This window comes from Priceomyces carsonii, assembly GCF_900007245.1.
Source record: "Priceomyces carsonii strain CBS4050 genome assembly, scaffold: Debaryomyces_carsonii_scaffold_2, whole genome shotgun sequence".
NCBI lineage: Eukaryota > Fungi > Ascomycota > Pichiomycetes > Serinales > Debaryomycetaceae > Priceomyces > Priceomyces carsonii.
The window spans coordinates 1,003,561-1,028,999 of NW_026946675.1; the positions used below are offsets into that span (position 1 = coordinate 1,003,561).

Here is a 25,439-nt window from a genome sequence, read left to right on the forward strand (position 1 = left end):
CATTCACTTATTTGATAATTATATAATATTCTGTAACATATGCGTGTATTAAATAGATGACTGGCATTACAACAAACATTCATGGTTCAAAAAAGTCTATGAGTATCAAAACTATCTTCTCGAATAAATTGGGACGGAAAAGAAAAGAATTAAAAACCATCTTTAAATCAATCATAGGATTGTTTGGATACACTAGAGTATTGAATTCTGGATCGGACACTAAGGTAAAGTCTTTCGCTATCAAGCTTAATTTTGATAGTCGTGACTGGGCCAGATTGAGGAACAAAGATCACAGGAAAACTAAAATTAATATATAGTCGATACTCTACTGAGATATAATTGATTTACCAGTTGTAATCATCATGTTACAAATAGCAAAGAACAACTTACTTCTTCAGAAGACTTTGACTGAAAAGATATTTCCACAACCCGAAAGCTCTTTAAAGTCTTTGGATAGAATTGTCACTGATTTCGACTTTACTACTTACCATGTTTCCAACCTAGATGATAACAAGGAATTGATCCTCATATCAATATACCTTAAATGCTGGGATGACTTGGTTAAATATGGAGTGTTCAACTACCTAAATGAAAAATTTGCCAAATTTGAGGGCCCGTTGACGATTTTACCCAATGGTGAAATTGAGCAAGGTTATAATTATTCGTTGGTTTTGGATTTGAGTAAATTGAATTCAAAAGACGAAGAGTTCAAGCTTCAATTAATTGAAGAAATATCATTCTTGAAGAGGCATGCTATGGCAGCTCCATTTGAGCAAGCCTTTAACCGGTATGATGAGTTGACTCAAACATATGCAAACAGCAATACTTATTCGGAAGAGATTCAATCAGAATTACAAAAGGAACCAGTATTAGTTGTTAAATACCGTGGTTCAGATGAAAGTATTTATATTAAACCTTCATTTGACAGAGTTACTGTTATCTTTTCTACAATATTTCTTGATGAAACTGATAAGATATTTGGAAAAGTGTTTCTTCAAGAGTTCGTCGATGCAAGAAAGAGATCTGTTCAAACCGCACCCCAAGTTTTGTACTCACATAAGGAGCCTCCTCTTGATATCCAAAATGTTATAACTGCGTCTCGTGATGATGACAAAAAGGGTTATGTGACATTCGTCTTATTTCCAAGACATCTTGTTAAAGGCGACAGAAGGGAAAATTGTATTTCACATATTCAGTTCTTTAGAAATTATTTTCATTACCATATCAAATGTTCCAAGGCATACATGCATTCAAGAATGCGGTATAGAGTCAAAGAATTTTTAAAGATCTTGAATAGGGCTAAACCAGAAAATATAGACGAAGATGGTAAAATCATTGAAAGTAGAAAAACTGCTAGCGGTAGAAGATTTGATGCTGGAAGAGTTTAAGATTAATTCTTGTAGATAAAATAAGAATCTACATTTTCTTTCGAATTGTATGTTGATAACAACCTGCCTTGAAATATGTACAAAAGAATTTATAGTCTAGAAGGTCATTATTCCACGATTTTAATTTTCACTTCTTTGGCATCTTCACGCCATATTTAGATCTTGAGGTTGATCTGTTAGCAACACCAGCTAAATCATATGCACCTCTGACTAATCTATACTTGACACCAGGTAGATCCTGAACTCTTCCTCCTCTAACAAGTACAACATGATGTTCCTGCAAGTTATGACCCTCACCAGGGATCAAACAAGAAACGACATTACCATTTGTCAACCTTACACGGCAGCATTTTCTTTGGGCTGAATTGGGTTTCTTAGGTTTCACAATCATCACACGTAATACCACACCTTTTTTAAAAGGATTGGTTTGTAAATGCGGTGCCTTTGATACATAAGGCTTAACAGGTTTAACATGCTTCCCGCTTTTTATCTGATTTAATGTAGCATATCTCTTTTGTCCAAAGAGTCCATTATTCAAGTTATTAGTTAAAGGTATGTTTGAAAAAATTGAATTACTGTAAGGTGTATCGGTCCTGGAGTATGTTCGAGGTATTAAGGAAGACCTAAGTAGTCCCAAAGGCCTCGCGCTACCAAAAATGACTTTCAACATTATGCTTCTATTAAGATCGTTCTTCTATGGTTATCTGTTTGACTTTGATTATGAAATTTTCACCGACTCTCTAAAATGTCGTCTATGTCGTTTTCAATGATGTCGTCTATTTATCGTTGATCTTTGCCTCAACCACTGAGAAGTTATACAATTAGCCTCTTAGTTACTGTACTTAATAAATTATCAGAACCAACTTAGGGATGTTTAGAAACACATTATTGAAATTTTCAAGAAATTCTAGGTTTATTAGACAGCCACTCGTGCCTTCAACTATCATAAGTAGGCCACAACTCGTTCGTTTTTATGCCGGTTTCCCAGCATTGACTAGAGATATAGCCAAGGAAAGGATTTTAGAATTATTAGAAGGCTACGACAAAATAGGTGACTCGAAGGAAATTACAGAAAAATCATCTTACAGTCAGGATTTAGGCTTGGATTCTTTGGATGTTGTTGAAATAGTTATGGAAGTCGAACACGAATTTAACATACAGATACCTGATCAAGAAGCAGACAATTTGAAAACTGTCGGCCAGACAATCGATTATATTCTTGCTCAGGATGATGCGTGCTAGATTTGTACATTCTTTAAGTTAAATACTACATTGTGCAAACTCATGAACTCGAAAAAAAGTGGCACAAACATTCACTATGGAATACCATGTCGCATGCAATACCAGGAGGTTGTAACAACCTTTTACTAGCCTAATATATTTCACAGTGCTAAACAATTTATAGTGACAATACAATTTTTACCTTACAAGATTGTAGAATGGCAACTTAATGTTCCCTAACAATCAAAAGTAACACTTACAATTCTAAAATATGTCAGCAATTCGTTTAATTACACACCATTTCTTTGCTTTGCTTTCTCTTTGCTTCCTTTACCTGTTATATTTTGTTCCAACGCTCTTTGACTTTAAATCAAAATGGAACTGTTTTTTGTCACGTGGTTATTTTTGTCCAATGGAAGCGCATTTATTCATATGTGAACTCAGAATAAGAGTAGCAAGAAGGACTAGCATAGACATAATCAAAATGGTTTCTGTAAGTTAAAACTTAAGATATTATAGCTTCAAGCTGCTTGTTTATCTAAATATCTTTAAAAATGGGTTAGTACTAACTATTACACAGTATATTAGAGGTCCAGCTTATAAGACTTTAAATCACTTGAAAGGTTTGAACCTTGAAGTTCTTAAGGATTACACCCCAAATCTTATCTTGTGGGGTGGTGCAGCAGTTGGTGGAATCGCTACCTTTACCGAAGGTTGGCCGTTATTTGAAGAAACATTTTACCTGAAGATTCCATACTTTGGTAAACACTGGATTCATCACCCAGATCCAGAAGACGTCCCAGTTTAAGGTATGGGACATCCACTCCTAATAAGATATTAATATCTAGTACAAATAGAAGTCTTTATCTGATTGACTTTACTATATATTATCGTGAATATACATACGTATTACTGTACCCCTATATGCTATGTTCATTACGGAATGTAAGAAAGTTTATCTTTCTCTTCTCTTGCAAGATAATCGCTATCTATCAAGCCTTCAATTGATAACTTTATATCATGAATTGACACTGCTCCTTTTTTCTCAAGTTTTTCTAACGATTTCACGAGCAATTCAGAATATGGCAAGCTCTTGGAGATCTTCATAATTTGAACTATTGCAGCTTTCACTTCAGACTCCCTGTTCCTTTTAACCGGTTCTAATTGTTCGCTATCACCACTAGAGCTTGTTTCTTTGTCCTTGGAAAGCGGGATCCGAATTCTAAATGATTTATCTTCGAATTGGCTATTGTATTCGAACACTTGTCCCTTTTGCATCAAAACCTTGAATCTTGTCAAGCTTCCTAAAACCCTTTTTAATAACTTGCCATCTATTTTCGTCTCTTGTTGAATTTCTGTAAATTTATAGGACTGCTTATCATTAAAAAGGAGAATAACTATTGCCTGAAGTAAATTTACTATTAGTTCTTTTGGCCCTGAATCAAAATTTGCAGTGATTATTAGTTGATGTAACGCATAGTTGCTCCAATCTAAAACATGATTCTTACGCTTTTCATCTGCACTGTGATATATGGCTGAAAACGAATCAAGAGCTGCACCAAGATTTGATGGTAATTTAATATCAGACTCTTTTCTAGGTACTTCGGGCCAAACTTTTTTCTCTAAAATCAAAGCATTGAAACTAAAATTGGAACCTTCTGTGACGTCAACATCTGAGTAACAATCTCTTGAAACTTGTAAATCTTTAAACATTATTTGTAAATCTAATGAGTTGTCAGTCTCCCCTGTAATTTTTAATAGTAGATCAACAAGTTTTTGTTCTTCATCCAAATTAGCGGATCTGCTAAGTAATAATCTTCGGGAAAGGTCGTTTTTATAAGCCTGAATGAAGCCATCCTTATCATTAATTGCTTTAAATATTGTCATGACATCGTTCTGAAACTTGTTGAAAGGCAAACCTAATCCTTTCTTTATTGAATTTCTTAAATACGAGTCACAATATTTGCATAATTGACTTATTATATGCAATGTGATATTAGACTGATTTAAAGCTTTGTTGAAGGCAACTCTGAGCTCAAACTCGAATTTTTCATTCTTTGCCAATTTAGTAGTTGCGATGTTCTTAAAATCTGAATTAGCGTCCACTAAAATTGGAATAATATTCTTTGAACTACCCTTTTGGTCTGTAATTAAATCACAAATTCTATTGAAAACTAGCTTGCCCCATTCATAAATGAAAATTGAGAAAGAATCGAATTGATATTCGCTTGTCGCCAATTCTGCAAATCCAAATACTATTTCGAGCTCTTTAACATATCTCTCATGTATCAAATAGGGCAAAGTAACATGAATAACAGTTGAAAAGTCCAGAAATATTAAGATCCACTTAAGCTTCAATAGAAGATCTCTCAAAAACTCCTTGGAATAGCCACATTCTTTGAAATACGTGATTTCTTTAGAGATTTTCAGTAATACTTTAGGTACGTAAGTTTGAGGTTCCTCAATCCAGCTTTCTTTCATAATGCTATAATCACTCAGAATCAGATCTATCAAGTCGTTGTGGATTTGTAGTCTTCCATTAAAGTTTAATTTAACCAAGATCTTTGTAAGTCTCTTGGCGAGTGCAGTGATCTCGTTATTTTCCGTTTTACGAAGTTTCTGCAATAGCAACTTATGTTTTGTTAGCACTAGGTCGCTCTTCACTATGATATTTTCAACAAACAATGTCTTCCCCATTTCAGCTATCATCATTTTGTGAGGGTGTTGTAATAGATAGCCCCGATCTAGGTAAAGGAATAACTTACTGAGCATCATTAACTTTTCGTCCCATTTCTCGTATTCCTCTACAAATCCATTCACAGAATCAACCAAGTCAGTACGAGCAAGCACCTCTTCAACATGTATCATTATTTTCTCTCTGAAGTATTGATCAATTGCATCACTAAGTATTGTCGAGAGGTTAGATTTTTCATTATGCTTACATCGACAGAGTATCTCAACACTGTTATAATAGCTATTGTAGCTTGCTTCCAAAGGTAGACCATGCAAAATAAGATGTATTAACCTCTGCACTTTATCTCTTATATTATCGACATTATTGGAGGATGGCCGCTGTTGTGTATTCGGCTTAATTCTCTTGACATTTTCCAGCGATTGAGCAGCCGACTCAGCTTGATACAGAGATAGATGGGAAGAAGTTATTGAGCCACTGCTCATCCTCCCACCGAAATCTAGTGCCTCAGATATTGTGTTTTCTGTCATTCTTGGTAGGAAAGTCTAAAATATTATATGTCGCGATATCCCATCTTTAGATTATCAATACATTACATTTTTCTTTTATTTGACCATATGATAACATAAAATGCTGGATGAGAAATCATTAACCGACAAGAAACAGGACACTAATGGCGTACTATCAGATGTAACGGATCCTAAACAACTTACGACGGTTTACAAAAAAAATGGATCATTTGATCTGCAGAGGAGACTTCTTCTAGAAAACTTTAAACAATCAGAAACACATTCAAATTTACAGTTGAAATTAAAACTCATGGTCGAGGGTATGGTTAAGCAAGATCCTTCTATATTAATGAAAAACAGAGGTAAGATGGGTGCATTGATTCAGGGTAATATAATTAATCAACATATGCAAAACAAGAATGAGTCTAGTGTATTGAGTATAGTGGACAAAGACTTTCAGGATAAAATCACTGGGAATCCAGAATTTCAAAGCAAACTAAAAGACGAACTCAAGGACATAAAACGTCGGTTATTAGGAATCAGTGATGAAGAATATGAAAAAGAATTGGAACAGGAGCGTGCAAAGCAACTCTTAGAGGAGAAACAAAAGGAAGAAAAAAAACATTCTCGCTCTGATAGAGACTATAGAAACAATTTTAAGCTTAAGCAGTTATCATCAAATAAAATCACAAAACCACCAAAGTTCAATTTCTCGAGCAGAGGTAGTTGGTACAATGGCTCCAATGAAACTTCCAGTGGTTCAGAAGTCAGTGCTAATGGTAACACGAAAAATAGCTCAAATAACTATACCACTAATGCTGGCAATAGTCATGATGACAAGAATCCAGAAGATAGCTCATCCAAGCGTGATATTCCTTTTTTAACCTACTAATTTGTTAATTTTCTACAATTGATGAATGAAAATGATATTAATAACAAACTATAGAAAAAGATCCCGACTTAGTCGTCGGTATCAAAAATATCAGTGGCAATTAACATCAACTCTTCCACAACTTTACTCTTGTAGCTAAGGTCTTGGGGACTTAACGAATTGTCATTTAATATTGCAGGTCCCCAAATTATTGCAAGGTTCTTGGAAGTCATTCTATTAAGAGATTGATGTGCTGCGACTTTATTCAAATGAAAGATTAAGGATCTTAAGGTGAAATATGCACCATCAGGAAGATTAAAAACCAAGTGATGTAATTTCTTAGCAATGAATGTCTCATCTAGCGATTTGACTGTCTCGATAAAGGACTGACAATATTCGTTAGTTAATAAAGGTTCAGGTAAACTAGCAAAATATAACTTCAATAGTGAAGTAACACAATATATATCAGCATCTTTAACATTGTTTGGGTCAATATCACTACCTATCGATAAATAATTAGTGAAGTTTTGATCAATTGAATCCTTCAAATTATCAACTGTCGATTTATTACCACTCGTTCTGTATATGCCTTCTATATCTAGACCATTGGCCTCAATGACATCAATACATTTTTTGACGACAAGAGGTACATTATCAATTCCCGCATAACGAATAACATCCTCAATTGACACACCAAAAGTTGGTTGTTTAATTTGTGAGTTCATAGATTTAGGGCCATTCAAATCTGGGGTGTTTGGATTGCTTGCAGGGTCTAGCGAGCTATAAGGGACCTCGTCAGGTGGGCTATCTTTCTCACCATATGTTTGTGTTTGGCCACGGTTGTTCTGTATTTGGTTGAAGTGTTGCTGTGTTTGTGAATTAGATTTTGAATCGCTTGGCGAAGTTGTTAATTGGTTGTGGCCAGTAGTGTTTGCAGTTTCAGTATTAGTTGATGTACTACTATAATTATTTGTGACGGCTGTTGGTGCGTTTGGCTGGTTGCTGCTTTTTGTATTATTTAAAAACGGTTTACTCGGTTTCTGGGACTTCGCCAAAGATGGATGAACTTTATATTCAACTGGAACTAATGCACGATTGGCAGGAGACTTTTCCTTTTTGATTAAGTAGTCGTACAAATCTTTCTCGTTATCAACTGAGCTTGCCAATGATTTCATAGATTGTTTAGATTCTTGTAATGGGCATACCAAAACACCTGAGTTCATTATTAGTGTTTCGTTCCAAGTTGCATATTTTTGTAATTGGACGCTCATAGCTATATCCATTTCGAGGATTAAATTTTTCAATCTTTTGGAGCTCGTTGGTCTATGTAGCATTAGTATTTCATCTTTAAGTTTCTTGCAGGTCGTGACTTTAGATTTATAATCTTGATCCGCCGAGTCAACCTTGCGTTGGAGCTCATCTTCTTGTTGCTCGACACTCTTATTCTTTAAAGAGAAGGACTTTTTGCTCGGGTCTGCCTTTAATTTCTCCAAATCATCACAAATGTGATAGTATTTCTGCTTAGACTTTTCTGCTGCCGAAATGGCATCAGCGCACTCCTTCTCCTTTCTTTTACTTTCATCTTTAACCGCTTTTCTATTCCTTGCGACTGCATTTATCAAAGAAGTTAATTCGTCATACATAACGTTTAGAGCTTTAACATAAGAGCTTCCCACATCAAATAATCTCTCGTCAAACCCAATAATCTTATCCAATTTGGAACTGAATGAATCATTTTTCAATTTTATAGAATTATGCATACCCATCCGTGTACTAGATGCAAACTTCTTCAATTGATTATAGTGGTCGTCTTCTATGACCGCCTTCTTTTTGATGTATTTAGCAAACTCTTCACCGGTACTTATACTTTGCTTTAATCTCGTCAATAGTACATCTAAACTAGCATCGCTATTAAGGAATGTTTGAATCCTACTTTGCTGCAATAATTTAGCTGACTCTGATTCGATCGACATCCTTGATATGTGTGCTCGTTGATGGGCCAGCTTTCCCCAAAAATTGATTCCAACTCGGTTCTTAAATATCTCCTCTACGATATTTCATCTACAATTTTTTAAAGTTTATGGGGCGCGGTATTAGTGACATTTTTAGTCGAGACGTGATCATCTGTTTGTTTAAGTTACAACTAAAGGAACTGAAGAGGCATACTAAAGTATCATAATTTTATATCAGCAAATATGAATAGAATATATAATTAAAACTCAATTTTTTATTTATCTAGATTATGTAGGTCACATTTGTTTGTGATCAGCCAAAAATTGTACTAGCTCTCTTCTCGTCTTCGCCGAACGCATTGATGCCGTGTTCCACATTTGCAACGGAGAATTCAAGGTCATCAGTAGTTATCATATCCCAGAACTTGTATATCATCATAAAAGTGAAAACATTGCAGAGACTTCCAAAGAAGAGTCCGTCGATATAGTGTGATGCTCCTTCGCAAATCTTATCACTAAACCCATACGTCAAGACTTGGCCAGCAACAAAGAAGAAGACTCCAAGTGAAATGGCACCTAATGGCCAAAAAGATTCCAATGCAAATACGACTAAAACTACTTGACTGCAGACATAACTTGCTATCAATATAGCGTTTACGACAAAACTGACAACAAACAATGTTACAGTTTTTCTATCATCTAACGCCGTGTCCCAGCTTTTTGCAGTAATTAGACTAATGAAAAAGTTAACGACAAACCATCCGACACATGCTAGTCTTAAAATCCACATGGAGGTCCTCGTTCCGTCTTCCCAAAACTGGAAACATAAAATCCCATTGTAAAGAATGCAGATACATGCTGCACTTGCTAGGCCAATCTGGACGCTGACGAAATATGCATAACTAGTACTTGAGGGAGGACTGACACCACAATCAACGATGAGGGAGCTCACTATTAACCCAATCAAGATGTAGAAAAATGTTAACATCTCTGTTCTTCCAATAGCTGTATATTTAGCTCTCACGTTAAACACGATAATCAACAATATTCCCAATCCACCAAAATGCACAAATGCGTTACCAATTTGGAATATAGTAGTATTTGCTAATTCTACTGATCTCGCGTAACATTCTGGTACTATTCCTCTGGTGAAATACGAGGTTTGATTCACGGAACCCAAGACAGAACATAAAGGTAATGCCGTTTTATTACAAATGCCGTCAAAGCTACCGAATGTCATCGCCTAGCGAAACAGTATCAATGATGAATGAGATAATGACAAAAAGAATGAGGAAAATGAATTTACCTTATTGTAGCTCTGCAGTAATAGTGTAATTTTTTTTTTTCCTTTTTCTCTTTTCTCGTAGAAATGCAGAAATCAAAACATGAAATCCGACTGAGGATATTAATAGCGAAGAAATTATTAATGCATGTAATTTGAATTTATAGCTAAAGGTATTTATTTTACTCAAAAGATTCCAATAAGACTCAAGCAAGTCATAATGGAAGCTTCCAAGGGACTAGAATTGAATAATTTCATGCGAAACATAAATCATTACTATGTACAATAGATCATTTGGAATTAAACTTGGTAATAGGGTGGTGGCGGAGCTTCAAACAATCCTTGTTGGCCACTTAAACCAACCATTGAATGATCCGGAATATCTTGCTCCTTGTCAAGTTTTATTTGCTGCTTCAAAGCATTTGAGGTCAACTCGTCATTTTTCTTGCTATTAATTTTGTTGATATCGATATAATTAATAGACTTTTTGTTTCTAATTTCCTTTTCCTTTTCATTTCTAATAGGGGACGTTGATATATGATTAGAATTCGAAAAGTTGAAATAGTTATTACCCAAACCAAGGCTACTCAACAAAGATGAATTTGTAGAAGGGCTATTCATCTGATTGGGATGAAAATAAGAGTGTGATTCAATTGGTCTCAAAGCGTGCGAAGGGAAATCAGTAGATACCCTGATAGGCTTGGGCTGTTTCAAATGCGAAAAATTGGGAGCTTCTTTTTGAGGGGTTTGCAAGGATTCCGAATCTTCAATCAAAGTAGAAGCATCCGAAGCTATGTCTGCTCCTAAGAACACACTTTGATCTGAGGAGTCTTCTAGATTCGTATCATTCTCACTCGTGGCCTTCTTTTTAGAATGCAACTTAATTTTTCTTCTTTTAGGTTTCATAGAAGCATTGTTACCAGACTTATAATAATTTGTAGCCTGGGTGGAAACAATATCCCTTAAAATATTATTGACCTGAACAGGATCATTTTTGGTGAGATATTCAATAGGAATACCATTTGAATTGTTATATGAAGCCAAATTAGCACCCCTTAAGTTCAAGCTCGATTTCAAAGAGTCTGCTAAGTTTGGTAAATTTTTATGGAATTTATCCAAATGGGTTCTCTGAACAATATTTTTGAATTTTGAAATATCCAACTTCAATGTTTCTCTTGATACATACAAATTCAAGTTCTTTTGAAGGTTCTCGGATGAATAAGTAACATTTGGATCAAACGTCGTAGCTTCAGAAGTGCGAGATGACCGAGGATTTAAGTTGAGCAAATCATTACGGTTGACTGACGTATACTTCAAGCTCAATTGATGTAGTATTGTTGGCAATGTCTCTCTGAACAAATCACGAATTTGACTCTCGATTTGATTCTGCAAAAAATTTGCCAATACTTGGACCGTATCAAAGGTTGAGGAGACTTTGATAGAATCTAGTGGATCATTTCTAAAGACTAACGTTAAGCCTTTTGATTCTGAAAAGACAATTATGCCTATCCCATTTATTTTGATGTCACTTAATTTGAGGTCTAAAGGAAGAGCAAACGCATCATCTGCCATCAAGAAGTTTGGTGTTATGAACAGCTCCCAGTCATTATTCACTTCTCTTTCTAGCGAATTTGAGCTGTAAATCTTTAAAGGATTTGCTTGTACCTTAGTATGCAATGTCAAATGGAAGTCCCCACTATAAGTAAGTTTGAAAATCCCTCTAAATCTGTCTTTGTCTAACTCTCCGATTTCTAATATTTCAAAATTTGGAGCCACCTTTCCAAAATTCAAGTCTTTAATCTGAATGCCAGAGGCCAAAATTGGTGGCCTTTTTCCTGAATTTAAGGCATCCGTCAATAGCTCCTTTGTCCAGTTCGTTAAAGAGTCGGTTTCAAGACTATCCCAGTTAACTTTGAAAGACATCCTGCAATATTGTATTCTCACTACAACTCCATAAATTTATCTATGACAATTCTTTTCGAGACTTAGAAGTTTGTTATTTTGTTATGATCTAGAAATTGCCGTTTCTACGTAAACACAAGTTTAAAGCGCCCAATGATCACTTTTCTTGTCTTGTTTCACCTGCTAGGTCTAGTTTTCTCTTATCTAAGACGGAGTTCAGTAAACGCGTGTTTATGAATTAAAATCTATTATGTTCAAGCTTTATCCCTCTAGTTGTTGTAGGTATATGTGAAAGGGCAATGGGAAAAAAAAAAAGTCTTACACAAGGAGAATGTCGTGTGAGTCTAATTAACAAACTCCGGGTTTAAGTGTTAAAAAACATGACACCGGATTTGTGTCTGTTTACAATTTATCCTATAAGGAAGAGGTAATGGTTAAGACCCTTGAAATCCTTGAAAATATGGGACGTTAAGTAGCTAAGTAGTCACAAGCATAGCAACGTTCAGATATGATCAGGGTTTAAGAATTTCGTGAAATTGAATCTAAATACGGAATATGATGCGAACATTATATTAACTACTTGATCAAACAAGTATATCAAATTTCATGTTCAATGTCAAAGATGTAGCATTTGTAGATATGTTGAACTCGTTCAAGTGAGATCCCCTGGATCATTAGTACTCGACTGCGATGGTTCTGCTCTATCATTAGTCTTAATGCTGACAGCGTACGAACTGTTCGCTGCAGTCGGTTGCGTTGATAGCCTCTCCATTATACTGGCAGGGGGAATTCCAGCAGTGCTGCAATTTGTGTCAATGCTTCTTCTTCTTATTCTTCTCGAGGAACTCGCCAATGTGACTATAGATTCACTATCTCGCTCTTGGTATCCTATTGTGTTGGGCGTAGGTGTAAAAGCTGTTGCTGTAGTATGTACACTTGGAGCAAGAGATGTCTCTGCGGTAGATGCAACCCCTGATGTCTGATCCTGATTATTATCACTGAGTATTGATGGAGATTGCGTAGACTGTACAGATACGATCGATTTCAATGGTGTCGTACTGATGTTATCTCCATTAGAGAAATCACTTGTACTACGTTTATCTGGGTTTGAGTCACACTCATACGAAGACTCACGACTTCTTAGTGAATACGATCGACGAGCCCCAGTGCCGCTATGATTGTCATCTGATAGCTCTGGTTTCAGTACTTTATTCCTCAGTATATTGGACAGTCGATGAGGTACAGCAGCATTCTCTTGATACTGTCTTACTATTGGCGATCCATCTCCTCCAATATCTCCTCCTTGTTGTCTAGTTTGGCCTTGCATCAAGCGCCTAACCCATCCAAACCTTCCTCTGGCATTGCGTTTATCAGGTCCACCTAAATGGTCTTTCTTTGTTAGTAAATCATCGTTTGACGCTTGGTCCAGTATAAGAAATGATTATACTTACTTGACTCATGAGTATGTGACATACTATTATTCTTTCCGATATGCTTTCTTCTATAGTGGCAGTTCAAGCCTAATAGAGACTATAATATGTACCAATGCAGAGATACCTGGGAACTTTAAAAGCTTCAGAAATGTAGGCAATACAAAGTATATTTTGCAAATGATGAAATAAGCTATTAGGATTTCTGTCTTTTGGCCTCTTGTCTTCTTGCCCCTTTAAAACTCTTTCTCGCTATCTGTTAGATACAATCAGTAAAGCCAGAAAATAAAAAAGAGAAAGTAAATCAAGTGCGCAAAGTCGAAATCGAACCGGGGGCAAACGTTGAAACTCACTCTTTGACTATTTAAGCTTTTAAAAAGAAAAAAATACTCCGAGACGGGGAATTGAACCCCGGTCTACCATGCGACAAACGGTAATTCTAGCCACTAAACTATCTCGGATGATTCTCGCTTAAAATTTGCTACACATGCTTGTTGTCACAGCAGATAATGCTCAAATCCTAAAAGAGGGGATGTGAGAAAACGAGGCGCAAAATATTTTTTTCTTCTTTAGTCTATTAATATCATTATCTAAAACAAGTAATGACAGCTTCCACATATATGTGCTACCTTCTAAGATCTAGTCACTGTGACCTCATCTGATTTCCTTTCCACTTGTTTAGTTTTGTTTCCTTGCCTTCTTTCTTCCTTCCTCGTCAAATCCTTTTCAAGCCCGCCGAAAAGTCTTTCATCTGATAGACTTCCAGCACGCTCAAGACTCAAAGAATAGTATAATTTAAGTAATCCTTTATTCTATAAAGATATGTACTCCTATGGTAGTCAAGATCATTTTTTAAATAAAAAAGGGACCAAACATACTATTTTACAGGGTTATATAAATCCAAAATGATGGTATTAATGTCTTAGTCTGTGGTAATAATCGCTATGCATTCTTAGATCAAGGCCGCAAGCATAAATAAGAAGCTGCCTCCGACGGGAATGAGTGAGCCTGCAGCACCAGAAGAACTTTCCGATTCACTTGCTGTACTTGAAGTCGACGCCGATGATCCGGATGAACTTTCAGATCCACTCTCAGAAGAGGAGCCCCCTGATGAGCCACCGCCGAGATCCAATCTTGTAGCCCATGGCAATTTTGAAGCAAATGATTCTAATTGATTCACGTTGATGTCGCTGATCAATGTAGTGTAAGAATCGTCCTTGTAGGTCATCACTTCCTTGGCCAAGGAAGTAAATTCAGCTGGAACGCTTGAGGCAGTCTGAACATATCCAAGGTAGTCTTTGGCATGAGCCTTAGCATCACTTACTAATTTGGTTATGAAAGCAATGTCAGAAGAATCAGCTGCGAGAGCTCCACTAGACAAGAAAATTGCACTTAAGATTGTTAATTTCATTTTTTTTCCTGCTAATTATTCTTTTCTAATGTATTTTTCATCCGATTTAGAAATATAAGATTTTGTTCTTTTCTTGTGCTTATATACTTATCACAATCCGCATACTGTCATTCTTTTACGCGTACTTCATATTGTCGCTCATGGTTTGTAAAGCCTCTGCGGAGAAATTGTCACTTACAATAATAACTGATATTACTGTTTTAGGAAATTTGATGTACAGGTACAGCCTTATGAGGCAATAATTTGCAAAAAGCAGTGCCTTAATTAATAACATTGAGTAAAATATATAAACAAATGTGGAATCACGGAATGGCATAAGATATAGATAGATAGATTAGATTTTGTTCTTACAACAAGCCTTCTCAGATGAGGATCCTGCAAAAAGAGTCGACTTGTTGAAGTTATTATTGGCTTGAGGAAGATCCAAGGCTGGATTTTTATTGAAGAAATTAACTGGTGAGAGGTGAATGTTGTGAATTTCAACGGGCATAACTGGGAAATCTTCGACTCTTGGAATATGTGTGAATCCCATGGTAGCCCAAACGACAATATCATCGTTTCTGACATTATCAGTACCGTTGGCCCATACTCCCAAACCAGTATCAGTCTGTGATTGATTAGTAAATTCACCGGCGGCAAATAACTCGTGATCTCTATACTTGGTGACCCACAACTGCTCTGTTGCATATTTAGCTCTTTTAACATTGAAGGAGTCTTTATCGCCCAAAATCGTCTGAGTTGTTGGCATGACAACCTTGTAGCCTACTGGACCCTTAGAAACAGGGTTCACGACATTTTCGTTAATGATCTTACATGAACGATTTGTGAATGGTGATTGCTCAACATGGCCCGCTTTTTCAACGTAGGATCTTTCAGTGATAAAACCAACTCCATATGGATTAAGTTTATCTCTAGGCATCTTGACGACGTCGTCGTATACCACGGTATTCTTATGGCCATCCACTGCTGGATCAATTCTGAAAGATAAGATATGCTGGTGATAAGCGGCCATTACATTCGGTCCAACAATAGTTCCCCATGGAACGGTCACATTCTCGTCAATTGGCATAGTGGACAAGATACCGGTGGCTCTCACTTCGATATCAATCAAACCATCGTTGACAAATTTGATATTCACAGCATATTCATAATTTGCAACGGTTGCGATAGTTTGAACTACAAATTCTCTTCTTCTTGCAACGACTGCATTTTCAGTTCTATAGTTCACATGCTTGTACAAGATACCATCGTCTTGCTCATGCATACAAACAGTATTTGGTAAGACAATAGGCTCGCCATTAGCGTGGATAGATAATCCATCAAGATATTTGATAACACCCAAACAATCGCAACCTAAGTGCAACAGATTACCATTTGCTCCGAATCCACAGTCACCTAAATCAAAAGCTTGTTTTCTATGATAAGGTGCTCTTGGATCACCGTAAGGAACAGTCATTTCACTCAAAGAAAGACGATAGAATACTGACCTTCCTTTGAAACTAGCGTCGTAGATAGCAAATCCTTCTCTTACACTTGAAACAACCCTGAATTCCCAACCTTGCCATTTAACCTTCGATCCATCGATGGTGAATGAAGGACCCTCCGGTTGACTCACAATTAAAGGCTTGACGTCTCTAAATTGAGTTTCTCCATTTAAATCAGGATAATATTCAACTGCTGGAACTTTATGCCATGGAAAAGTAGGTGTTGTAGTTTCATCAAATCCACCAGGCAAGAAGTCCATTCTTACGAATTTGTTTGTGAACACCTCAAACACAGGTGAAAACTTTAAAGGCAAAGAGTAGTGATTTGACTCTGTATGACCATTACCTGCCAATACATACATGAAAAACTGGACCAAACCTCTCTTTTCGTTTGGATCATCAGTAGCGTAAATCCATGGATCGTTTCTGACCGTGTATCCTTTAGGCAATTTTAATTTTTCAATTTCTGCCTTAACAATTGGATGATTATTGCAGAAGTCTTCCAATTCCATCATATCATCAGGTAAGAAAGGACCAATAACACCATGTGGTAACTGAGTCTTCGTAATGATGTGTCCAATAGAAACATTAACTAATGCCTTATTAAAGTCCACTTTGTTCGTATAGTAGTATACATATAATACTCTCAGTATGGGAGGTAACTCACTGCCGAATTTTTCCGCTTCTAAGTATTTGAGCATATCCTTCTTGGGAGGATCGCATCTATCAATCTGAACAAAATGAACATTAGCATCTGCTGGGTATGAGTCCTTTACAAGCTTAGAAGCAAGTCTGACTTCGAAGTCCTTGACGGAATCAAAAGGGTGAATAGCTGGACCCATGTTTCTTCTACAATCTATTTCTTTTCTTCTAAAGATTGTAAATTTCAGGCGACTTTCTAGTCTTTTATATGTGAGATCTTATGATAGCGCTATTGGACTCATATCGCGAATCGGTAGGACTTTCCTATAATGGAAGGTCGTCCCGGCTAAAAATTAGTTGATTATGCTACTGAGCTTTACTTTTAGAAGAGAACTTCGACTGAGTCAGCGGCATTCGAGTTACAAAAAGATGGCATGGAGAAACTAGATGCCGTGAATTATGCGAAATATTTAAATCAGCCTATGTCTAATTTGTGCAATCCTTTGACGGACCATCTACCAATTTTCCGGATCCCAAAATCTTTGAGATTATAGTTAGTAAATATAGCAGGATAAATGTAGAGCTATTACGCCATTATGCTGCTTCAAACTTTTAAAATTCTCAGCTGTTCTAGCAGATCATTATAGCGTTTATCTTGTTTTTGGAAGTTGTTCGGCAATACCGCCCAAAAGGTTCGATCTCTTAGATACCCCTTTCGTCGCCTTTAACTCTTTATAGACATACAATAATAGTATCTATTGCGCAGCGGCCTATAATCAAAAGAACCTTCTTCTACGAAGGAAGCTTTCTTACAATAATATATACAAATATATATACATTAGCCTTTTATCTTAGACCCCGTCATACCCTTTAATCTAAATTCGAAAATTATACCATAACAAAACGTAATGCTGTATTTATTCATTAATCATTAGTACCAGCAGAATATAAAGTTCAACATACTGGTACATAGTCACAATTCATCCCTCTATTTGTTATTGATCCCAGGGGATCCGACTCTTACCTTAGAATGTGGATTAACAATTTCCAAAGGCTTTTTTACCCTTGGCGTATGTATCCTAGGTGGATGGCTTGAGTCCGATGGAGGACTATTCTGTGTACTAGTTTGATGGTCTTGACCTGGAGAGAAAAAAGTTGCCGTGTAAGGGTTGAATCTCTTAATGGTTGGACTAGAACCGGAACCAGCATCAGGGATATCTGGACAAAACTCCATATCATCCTCAATATCGAACGACTTGGAGAGATAGTATCTCAATCTTGGAGCATGAAATGAATAGTTTGAACTAGAAGATTCTGGAGGAGTGACATAACTCAAATTACTGAACGTGGGAGACGTTGAGCTCATCGTGGAGTTATTTTCAACTGGAGAATATTGTTGATAATTCGTATATCCGTATGGATTCGACATCCTTTAACTAAAACCGTATTGTATATTTGACGTTGTAATAAAGAGATACACTAGACTTTATCAAAAGAATATAGAAATATAAGGAGAGTTTTTAGAATGTTGGTGCGTGTAAAAAGAAATGTTATGGTTACGTAATCCTTATCGTGCACCTATGAGGTAAGTCGAAAATGTTCCACAAGAATAATAAAAGACTGCTGAGCGAAAATATGACTCTCTGTTACTGGGGTAAACTAAAAAGGTTCATACAAAAAGTCTTCCCTATTCCACTCATCTTGCGAACGAGTTAAAAATTTTACTTCTCGAAAACCGAAGTGCTTAAATATTGACCGTCTTCTGTTAAACGTTGCCAAAGCAATTTTTTAAGACTTGTGTGGGTTCATGGGTTGAACTTCACAAGTTGTCAACATTTTGCTCTAAAAAGCGGCAAAACTTGCAAAAGTAGCTGGTTAAAGAATGGGAACGATCTGGATTTGTATAATTTTCACGCAACAAAAAAAACTTGAATTAATCCGATATAGTGTAACGGCTAGCACGGTTCGCTTTCACCGAGCAGACCCGGGTTCGACTCCCGGTATCGGAATGTTTTTTTTTGTTTTTTTGGATTCCTTATTGACGGTGGGGGCCTGGATTATTCAATTGTAGTCTAAAACTAAGAGAAGCCACATGCAAATGGACTTATGACTGTAGACTTTTTACTTTCTTTCGTATCTGTCGTTATTTGTGTAAATAAGTGTTGTCATTGCGAGCTTCCAAAATAGTTAATGATGTCACGAAGAATTGACACATTCTGTAATTTGATCTTCTAAGATATGAGAGGACCATGATTCTTTAATTTTGACAAACCAGCTCAAAAACTAGTTTTTTTTGCTATGTCAGAGAAGTACCATTCGATTACAAACTATCTGGTCAACTTTAAAAAATCCTTATGCGACTTGAAGAAAAGCTATATGCTCATCCGTTTGAAAAATGGACTACTTAGTTTATTGGTTTCCGATCCTTATTCGGACTTTTCCTCTGCATCCCTTTGTGTTTCTACTGGATCTCATCATGATCCAGAAGGCATTCAAGGTTTAGCACATCTATGTGAGCACATGTTGTTCATGGGTTCGAAGGAGTTTCCAAATCCAAGTATATTCTTTCACATCATAGAGTCGAATGGAGGAGAGACTAACGCTTATACTACTGGCGAGCAAACCAATTTTTACTTTGAAGTTAAAAATGCAACAACAGTGAATGAGCACGGCTCGTCTTTTGAAAAAGCATTAGATATTTTTGCAAGCTTTTTTATATCACCTCTATTCAGTGATTCAAGTATCTCCGATGAAGTTTCTACGGTTGACGAAGAGCACTCTTCAAACGTCACAAATACTTCGAAAATTTTTTATCACGCTCTCAGGCTTTTAGCAAACAAAAAACATCCTTTTCAAAAATTTGGAACTGGTAACTATTCATCCTTGAAGAAAGAGCCTAAACTCCGTGGTTGGAATCTCAAAAAAGCACTTATCGAATTCTTTTACACGCATTACATCGCAAATAAAATGACACTTGTTATAAAGGGACCACAATCCCTAAATCACTTACAGAAGTTGGCATATTCGTATTTCAATAGAATTCGTCTGCCGCATTTCATGGACTGCGAATTTTCGATAGTAGAGCGTTCTTTCCAACAGCGATACTTCAAAGAGCCAATATATAGGACTGAAGAATTGGGCAAACTATTAATAATTCAAAACGATACAAACCTGCTCTTAAGAATCACCTTTCCAGTGCAATTTCTGAACGAAATTTCTGATTTCGACTTTTTTTCCAATATGTGGTGCAATGTTATAGGAGACGAAAATAAAGGAACTTTTTGCGACTTTGCTATTCGCACTGAAAGATTAGCAAGCTCTATTTACGTACATAAACAGAGCTTGACATATAACTGCTCAGTCTTAAACATAGATATTACATTACTTAAACGTGGCGAAAAAAAAGTTGATGTCTTAATTGAGTCACTTTTTAAATATATATCTCACATTGTTTTTGATTCAGATTTTGATAGTATTTTGCAACTTCTCAACTATTTTGCAACTATTGATCGATTAAATTATTACTACAAAAAAGCATATAATTCAGCATCTTTAGAAACCTCTGCTATAGCAGAAAACATGCAACGTAATTTATTGACTTTACTACCAATCAACATCCTTAAGGGTTATAGGAATTTGGGTGATGATGACAAATACTACAAAGGCGATTTATGTCATGAAACCAAAGTCTGGTGGATGGAAAAAACACAAGAGTTTTTGAAGTTATCACGAAGTATTTTATCGTGGAAGAACTTCAACTTAATTATAATCAACCCAAATCCTCTAGTATTTAGGAACTTGGTGACACGCGCTGGAATTTTGATCGAAGAACCATACTTTAGTTTTAAATACAGCGTGAGTGATCTAGATGTTGGTTCATTTCAAAAACCGTTATCGAAGAAAACAAAATTTGAATTGCCAGGGATCAGCAAGTTCTTAAAATTCACCCAGATTGGCCTAGATATTATGACTGAAACGTTATCGAAAGGCGACTTTGGATTTCCTACAGGAATTTGCCATAGCGAAAGCCCTTGTTTAGTTGACTTCTCTCCAAGACATGAAGTCTGGCATAAAAATGTTGCCCATGATGCTTTTGACTTTCAAATATCAACATCATTTTTAATTCAGTTTTTTGATAATAATTCAGTTGACATTCATGTTGGATTAGAATTAATCAGCATTTATATTGGAACGACTCTAAAGCAGAGTTTTTACCTGGAAGAATTAATAGGATTCTCATGGGCCATATATCCTGCTAGAAATGGCTCTCCTGGTCTCACTTTCAACTTCTCAGGTATAAGGAGCTGTTATGAGACAGCATTTGAGAGTTTTTTAAAAGAAATTAAAAGTTTGTTGATGGATGTCAAAAATTGGACTAATCGGAACTTCATGGACGCAAGAGTTACCTTACGGAAGGAATACGAGCTTCTTCAAAAAGAGTCAGGTATCACAAAAAGTATAATTGGGCTTACAAATGTACTTGAAGAGAACTCCTGGTCTTTAATAGAGATCCTAGAAGCACTTGAATTACTTGAATTAAAAGATTTATCAAAAATTGGTTATTCTCTCTTGAGAGAAAATAATTATACTAAAATTTTAGCGCACGGAAATCATGAGCTATATTCAGTTTTAAAGAGCATAGGCGAGTTTACTGGATATCGCAATATTTCAACGATGCCTATCACATGTATGTGGGCATCATCTTATCTTCTCCATAAAGGAATAAACTATTTGATAGAGGAAAACAATATGCAGGATAACATGGATACTGTTCATTATTATGTCCAGCTCGGTTGTCGGGAAGATAGCTTTGTCAGAACACTAGGAAAGCTCATATCTTATTGGTTGTCAATTAGATCTGAGATAGTTTTGAGAACTCAAAAGCACATAGCTTATTCAATTCAGAGTGGCCTTCGATTGAACAGATCTACTGTGGGTATTTACATAATAATTCTGACTGCTAATGTTGATCTCGAAGATATCACAAGGCATATAGAGTCCCTATTTCTGCGATGGGAAGAAGATTTGAAGAAATTGCAATCTAATGACTTTCAGGAAGATGTCGTGGTTCCCTTCTTAAATGGTTATAACGATAAAACAGTAAAGACAGATACAATTAACCTTCTGTTTAGTGCGGAACCTCTCAGCAAGAGTTCAAATTTCGCAGTCGATTCTCAACACAACACACATCAGAGCGACTGGGAAAAAATAGTCAACAACATATATCGATTTTCTGGTCCAGTTGGGGAGGATGAGATAGATATTTCTCTTTTGAAAAGCTTGACCTTATCTTCATTTTTAACGTTCTTTCATCAAAGACTATCATTCATTTCAAGTCTGAGAACTTCTCTTACTATTGTAATACCGAAGCGGAAACTGTCAAATTTAATCATCAATACTGGGGCTCAGACACATTCCTCTAAAAGTTTCTCATCTTTTGAAAAGCGATCCAAGACCGAATCCCATATGAGGTTAAAAATTTCGTCCGTAAAAGAAATTGGGAAACAATTTGGCCTTAGGAGGCAGAAACCAACGTCAGAAAAACTTAACAGTTACAAGAAAAGTCAATGGGGAAAAGATTTTCTTGAGCCAACAACTCATAAACCATCTTCAAATATTAAAGTCTGGGACCTCGAAAGGATACGGAGATATAGTAGTTTTACGAACAGTACTATCGATCATTCACTATACAACAAGCTTTGTGATATTTCAAGTGAGGAATCTTTGCTAAGTTAGCAATTGATTGAGCCATCCACGAGAAGATATTATCGAGACATATATTGCACAAATGAAACGTCTCTCTTCAGGTCAGTTTCTTCATGTCTCTCTTTCTTATCTCGCAGGGCTACATAGAAATGACACAAAAAAAATTAAAAAATTTATACCATGAAATGTAGTTTAGTTTGAACTTATGGATATTAAAAACAATAACGTACCTGTAGTCGTCTCCCTAGATCAAATCAGAAATGGAGTTGATTTTGAAACTCTTGACAAGGCATTTGGATCAGATTCATTAGGAATCCTTTTAGTGAATGGCTTACCAGACGAATATAAGAGGTTAAGGCTTGATGTCTTGAAAAGTGCCTCAGTTTTGGGAAACCTTCTGGCTAAAGAATTGAGTTGCTTAGAGCTGAAGGAATCTTCGTGGCTCATAGGGTGGTCTTGTGGAAAGGAGATTTTATCGAAATCGAAAGAACCTGACTTCAATAAGGGGTCCTATTACATCAACTGTGCCTTTCATACAAATCCAGATTTGGAGGGCCCACCACAGGATGTTTGTGACAAGTACACCGAATTCAAGAGTTATACTTCCCCAAACATTTGGCCATCCAAAGAAACGAATGGACTAGAGCTGTTCGAAAGTAATTGCAAAAAATTGTGTAATATGATCATTGACATTGCAGAAATTGTGGCGAAGAACTGCGATAATTACATTCAAAAGAGCAATATCGATTGTGAAAAGGGATTTCTTGAAAGAGTTGTGAAAAATTCAACCACCACAAAGGCTAGGCTATTACATTATTATCCTGTAAATAAAGGAAGTAATACTAATGATAGCTGGTGTGGAGAACATTTAGACCATTCTTGTCTTACTGGTTTAACATCTGCATTGTTTATAGATGAGTCGCAAGGGTTGACATCAAAACTTTCTTCTTCTCCTGATCCTGAAGCGGGCTTATACATTAAAAATAGAGCTAGTGAAATTGTAAAAGTTAATATTCCAAATGATTGTTTAGCTTTCCAATCAGGTTCTGCTCTTGAAGAAATATCTAAGTCTTCTTTTAAAGCAGTACCTCACTACGTGAAAGGTACATCAATGGCAAATATTGCAAGAAATACGTTAGCCGTTTTCTGTCAGCCTAATTTGGATGAGCTTGTAAACGAAAACCAAGATTTTGCTCAGTACGCTCATAGCATAATAAGAGGGAACCACTGAATTAGTCTTCATTGTAGAGTTATATTTTTAATTTTCTTTCAATTTGCATCTTCTTTTGATGTTGGCCTATGAATCGTAGCTCTGTATCCAAATTCATTTTCGAGCACACTCTGAAATCATCTCACTGTTTTGCTTAAAGAAAAGATCCAACTTTTAGTGAAAGATGGAAATTGATGACATACCAATTGTAAATGACCATGTTAGATCTCAAGACTTTCGAAGAGGTGATCATATTACTTCCGATGGAGACGTGCGGATTGAATTGAGAAAATTGGGAGAGCCTGTGACTTATTTTGGGGAGAACAATGCTGATAGAAGAGAAAGGTTATTAAAATTACTTAGAGAAAAACCACATACGGATTTTGAAGTTGCTTATATTGAAGAGAAAGATGCTGATGGACAACTGGGGCTTAGATCAGATGAGGATACAGAAGAAGAAGAAGAGGAAGATTTCTATACTCCTGGTTCAAATGAATTATTAAAAGCGAGAATAGACATCCTACATTTCTCTTTAGCCAGAGCTTCTGAAAGAATACGAAAATCAAAAGAAAAGTCAGCTAATCAGGATTTTATTAAACTTCTTAAACATAGGCGATCGATAAACCTGTCTCTACTGAATTATGAACTTTTCGGAACTCAACTGATTCCTGAGAATACACGAGCCCTTGCTGCAGTTAGATTTAGCAAGGCAGATGACTCCTACTTAGCATGTGGATCATGGGATGGTCAGATATTCATTCTTCGTAGGGAGAATTTGGCAGTTGTAGCTACGCTGGCTCCCGGTGCACATCAAGAAAAGGCGAGTGCAATAGATTGGTGTGTAACAAAAAATGTTTTAGTAAGTGGAGGAAGCGAAGGTAATATTAATCTTTGGAGAATAGAAGAAGATGACTTGCATTCAAACCTCAAGCCAATAATTTCCATAAAAGAGGCTCATGGTCATAGGATCTCCAAGTGTTTATTTCACCCTTCTGAAAATTTCATTGCTTCGACTTCTTTTGACCAAACTTGGAAATTATGGGATGTAAACAGACCCCAGGTGCCATTAATAGAACAGGAGGGTCACTCGAGAGAAGTTTTCGGTGGGTCTTTTCATCCTGATGGAAGCTTGTTTGCGTCTGGAGGTCTAGATGGTATATGCAGAGTATGGGATTTGAGGTCAGGAAGATCAATTGCAACCTTAGATAAACATGTCAAGGGAATATATAGCATAGACTGGTCACAAAATGGTCGGCACTTTGCAACCGCTAGTGGCGACTGCTCAATCAAAGTTTGGGACATAAGAAAATTGGAAAGAGGGTCCGATGAGATATTTTCTATACCATCTCATACTAACTTGGTTAGTGATGTGCGTTTTTTCTCTCAGCAAAGAAGTACCCCTTTAGCTAAAGAAGTAACCGATGAGAACGATCAATTTCCCGAGGTATTGGACGCGAATGGAACATTCCTCGTTAGCTCTTCGTACGATGGAACTGCAAAAATATGGTCAGCCGACAACTGGGTGCAAGTTAAAACATTAAAAGGTCACAGCGATAGAGTGATGAGCTGCGATGTCAGTGCTGATGGTCTGTCTATCGTCAGTTGTGGCTGGGACAGATCCCTCAAGCTTTGGACATTTTTTTAGATCTTACATATAACCTGCAAGATGTCAAACCCGAGAGAGTACATAAAGTGTAAATAGAAATGAGGTCAGAAACATCAGAATATTAATCCGTAGA

The 25,439-nt window shown here is 36.4% G+C and overlaps 17 protein-coding genes across 17 annotated transcripts; 8 read left to right on the forward strand and 9 right to left on the reverse strand.

The window, feature by feature from the left end:
- Positions 1-56: 56 nt before the first annotated feature.
- Positions 57-317, forward strand: PRCAT00001992001 (uncharacterized protein; the record flags this gene model as incomplete). The annotated part of the gene is made up of 1 exon (XM_062951816.1): positions 57-317. The coding sequence occupies one exon, from the start codon at positions 57-59 to the stop codon at positions 315-317; it is 261 nt and encodes an 86-aa protein (XP_062808781.1).
- A 45-nt stretch (positions 318-362) lies between these two features.
- On the forward strand, positions 363-1,388 carry ARC35 (Arc35p; the record flags this gene model as incomplete). The annotated part of the gene is made up of 1 exon (XM_062951817.1): positions 363-1,388. One exon carries the CDS (start codon positions 363-365, stop codon positions 1,386-1,388), a length of 1,026 nt encoding a protein of 341 aa, XP_062808782.1.
- Positions 1,389-1,515: 127 nt separating this feature from the next.
- Positions 1,516-2,058, reverse strand: PRCAT00001994001 (mitochondrial 37S ribosomal protein uS12m; the record flags this gene model as incomplete). Its single annotated transcript, XM_062951818.1, has 1 exon — positions 1,516-2,058. The coding sequence occupies one exon, from the start codon at positions 2,056-2,058 to the stop codon at positions 1,516-1,518; it is 543 nt and encodes a 180-aa protein (XP_062808783.1).
- A 200-nt stretch (positions 2,059-2,258) lies between these two features.
- ACP1 (Acp1p) lies at positions 2,259-2,630 on the forward strand (the record flags this gene model as incomplete). Its single annotated transcript, XM_062951819.1, has 1 exon — positions 2,259-2,630. The coding sequence occupies one exon, from the start codon at positions 2,259-2,261 to the stop codon at positions 2,628-2,630; it is 372 nt and encodes a 123-aa protein (XP_062808784.1).
- Positions 2,631-3,545: 915 nt separating this feature from the next.
- RTT101 (cullin) lies at positions 3,546-5,831 on the reverse strand (the record flags this gene model as incomplete). The annotated part of the gene is made up of 1 exon (XM_062951820.1): positions 3,546-5,831. One exon carries the CDS (start codon positions 5,829-5,831, stop codon positions 3,546-3,548), a length of 2,286 nt encoding a protein of 761 aa, XP_062808785.1.
- Positions 5,832-5,931: 100 nt separating this feature from the next.
- Positions 5,932-6,702, forward strand: PRCAT00001998001 (uncharacterized protein; the record flags this gene model as incomplete). Its single annotated transcript, XM_062951822.1, has 1 exon — positions 5,932-6,702. The coding sequence occupies one exon, from the start codon at positions 5,932-5,934 to the stop codon at positions 6,700-6,702; it is 771 nt and encodes a 256-aa protein (XP_062808786.1).
- Positions 6,703-6,770: 68 nt separating this feature from the next.
- On the reverse strand, positions 6,771-8,654 carry RGD1 (Rgd1p; the record flags this gene model as incomplete). The annotated part of the gene is made up of 1 exon (XM_062951823.1): positions 6,771-8,654. One exon carries the CDS (start codon positions 8,652-8,654, stop codon positions 6,771-6,773), a length of 1,884 nt encoding a protein of 627 aa, XP_062808787.1.
- Positions 8,655-8,946: 292 nt separating this feature from the next.
- On the reverse strand, positions 8,947-9,873 carry CHS7 (Chs7p; the record flags this gene model as incomplete). The annotated part of the gene is made up of 1 exon (XM_062951824.1): positions 8,947-9,873. The coding sequence occupies one exon, from the start codon at positions 9,871-9,873 to the stop codon at positions 8,947-8,949; it is 927 nt and encodes a 308-aa protein (XP_062808788.1).
- Positions 9,874-10,215: 342 nt separating this feature from the next.
- Positions 10,216-11,838, reverse strand: MDM34 (ERMES complex subunit; the record flags this gene model as incomplete). The annotated part of the gene is made up of 1 exon (XM_062951825.1): positions 10,216-11,838. One exon carries the CDS (start codon positions 11,836-11,838, stop codon positions 10,216-10,218), a length of 1,623 nt encoding a protein of 540 aa, XP_062808789.1.
- A 631-nt stretch (positions 11,839-12,469) lies between these two features.
- Positions 12,470-13,290, reverse strand: PRCAT00002002001 (uncharacterized protein; the record flags this gene model as incomplete). The annotated part of the gene is made up of 2 exons (XM_062951826.1): positions 12,470-13,197; positions 13,269-13,290. 2 exons carry the CDS (start codon positions 13,288-13,290, stop codon positions 12,470-12,472), a joined length of 750 nt encoding a protein of 249 aa, XP_062808790.1.
- A 909-nt stretch (positions 13,291-14,199) lies between these two features.
- On the reverse strand, positions 14,200-14,658 carry RBR2 (putative lipase; the record flags this gene model as incomplete). Its single annotated transcript, XM_062951827.1, has 1 exon — positions 14,200-14,658. The coding sequence occupies one exon, from the start codon at positions 14,656-14,658 to the stop codon at positions 14,200-14,202; it is 459 nt and encodes a 152-aa protein (XP_062808791.1).
- Positions 14,659-14,992: 334 nt separating this feature from the next.
- On the reverse strand, positions 14,993-16,984 carry AMO2 (Amo2p; the record flags this gene model as incomplete). The annotated part of the gene is made up of 1 exon (XM_062951828.1): positions 14,993-16,984. One exon carries the CDS (start codon positions 16,982-16,984, stop codon positions 14,993-14,995), a length of 1,992 nt encoding a protein of 663 aa, XP_062808792.1.
- Positions 16,985-17,772: 788 nt separating this feature from the next.
- Positions 17,773-18,213, reverse strand: PRCAT00002005001 (uncharacterized protein; the record flags this gene model as incomplete). The annotated part of the gene is made up of 1 exon (XM_062951829.1): positions 17,773-18,213. One exon carries the CDS (start codon positions 18,211-18,213, stop codon positions 17,773-17,775), a length of 441 nt encoding a protein of 146 aa, XP_062808793.1.
- A 453-nt stretch (positions 18,214-18,666) lies between these two features.
- Positions 18,667-18,855, forward strand: PRCAT00002006001 (uncharacterized protein; the record flags this gene model as incomplete). Its single annotated transcript, XM_062951830.1, has 1 exon — positions 18,667-18,855. The coding sequence occupies one exon, from the start codon at positions 18,667-18,669 to the stop codon at positions 18,853-18,855; it is 189 nt and encodes a 62-aa protein (XP_062808794.1).
- Positions 18,856-19,082: 227 nt separating this feature from the next.
- AXL1 (Axl1p) lies at positions 19,083-22,520 on the forward strand (the record flags this gene model as incomplete). Its single annotated transcript, XM_062951831.1, has 1 exon — positions 19,083-22,520. The coding sequence occupies one exon, from the start codon at positions 19,083-19,085 to the stop codon at positions 22,518-22,520; it is 3,438 nt and encodes a 1,145-aa protein (XP_062808795.1).
- A 175-nt stretch (positions 22,521-22,695) lies between these two features.
- Positions 22,696-23,721, forward strand: PRCAT00002008001 (uncharacterized protein; the record flags this gene model as incomplete). Its single annotated transcript, XM_062951833.1, has 1 exon — positions 22,696-23,721. The coding sequence occupies one exon, from the start codon at positions 22,696-22,698 to the stop codon at positions 23,719-23,721; it is 1,026 nt and encodes a 341-aa protein (XP_062808796.1).
- Positions 23,722-23,884: 163 nt separating this feature from the next.
- PRCAT00002009001 (U4/U6-U5 snRNP complex subunit) lies at positions 23,885-25,345 on the forward strand (the record flags this gene model as incomplete). Its single annotated transcript, XM_062951834.1, has 1 exon — positions 23,885-25,345. One exon carries the CDS (start codon positions 23,885-23,887, stop codon positions 25,343-25,345), a length of 1,461 nt encoding a protein of 486 aa, XP_062808797.1.
- Between the last annotated feature and the right edge of the window lie 94 nt (positions 25,346-25,439).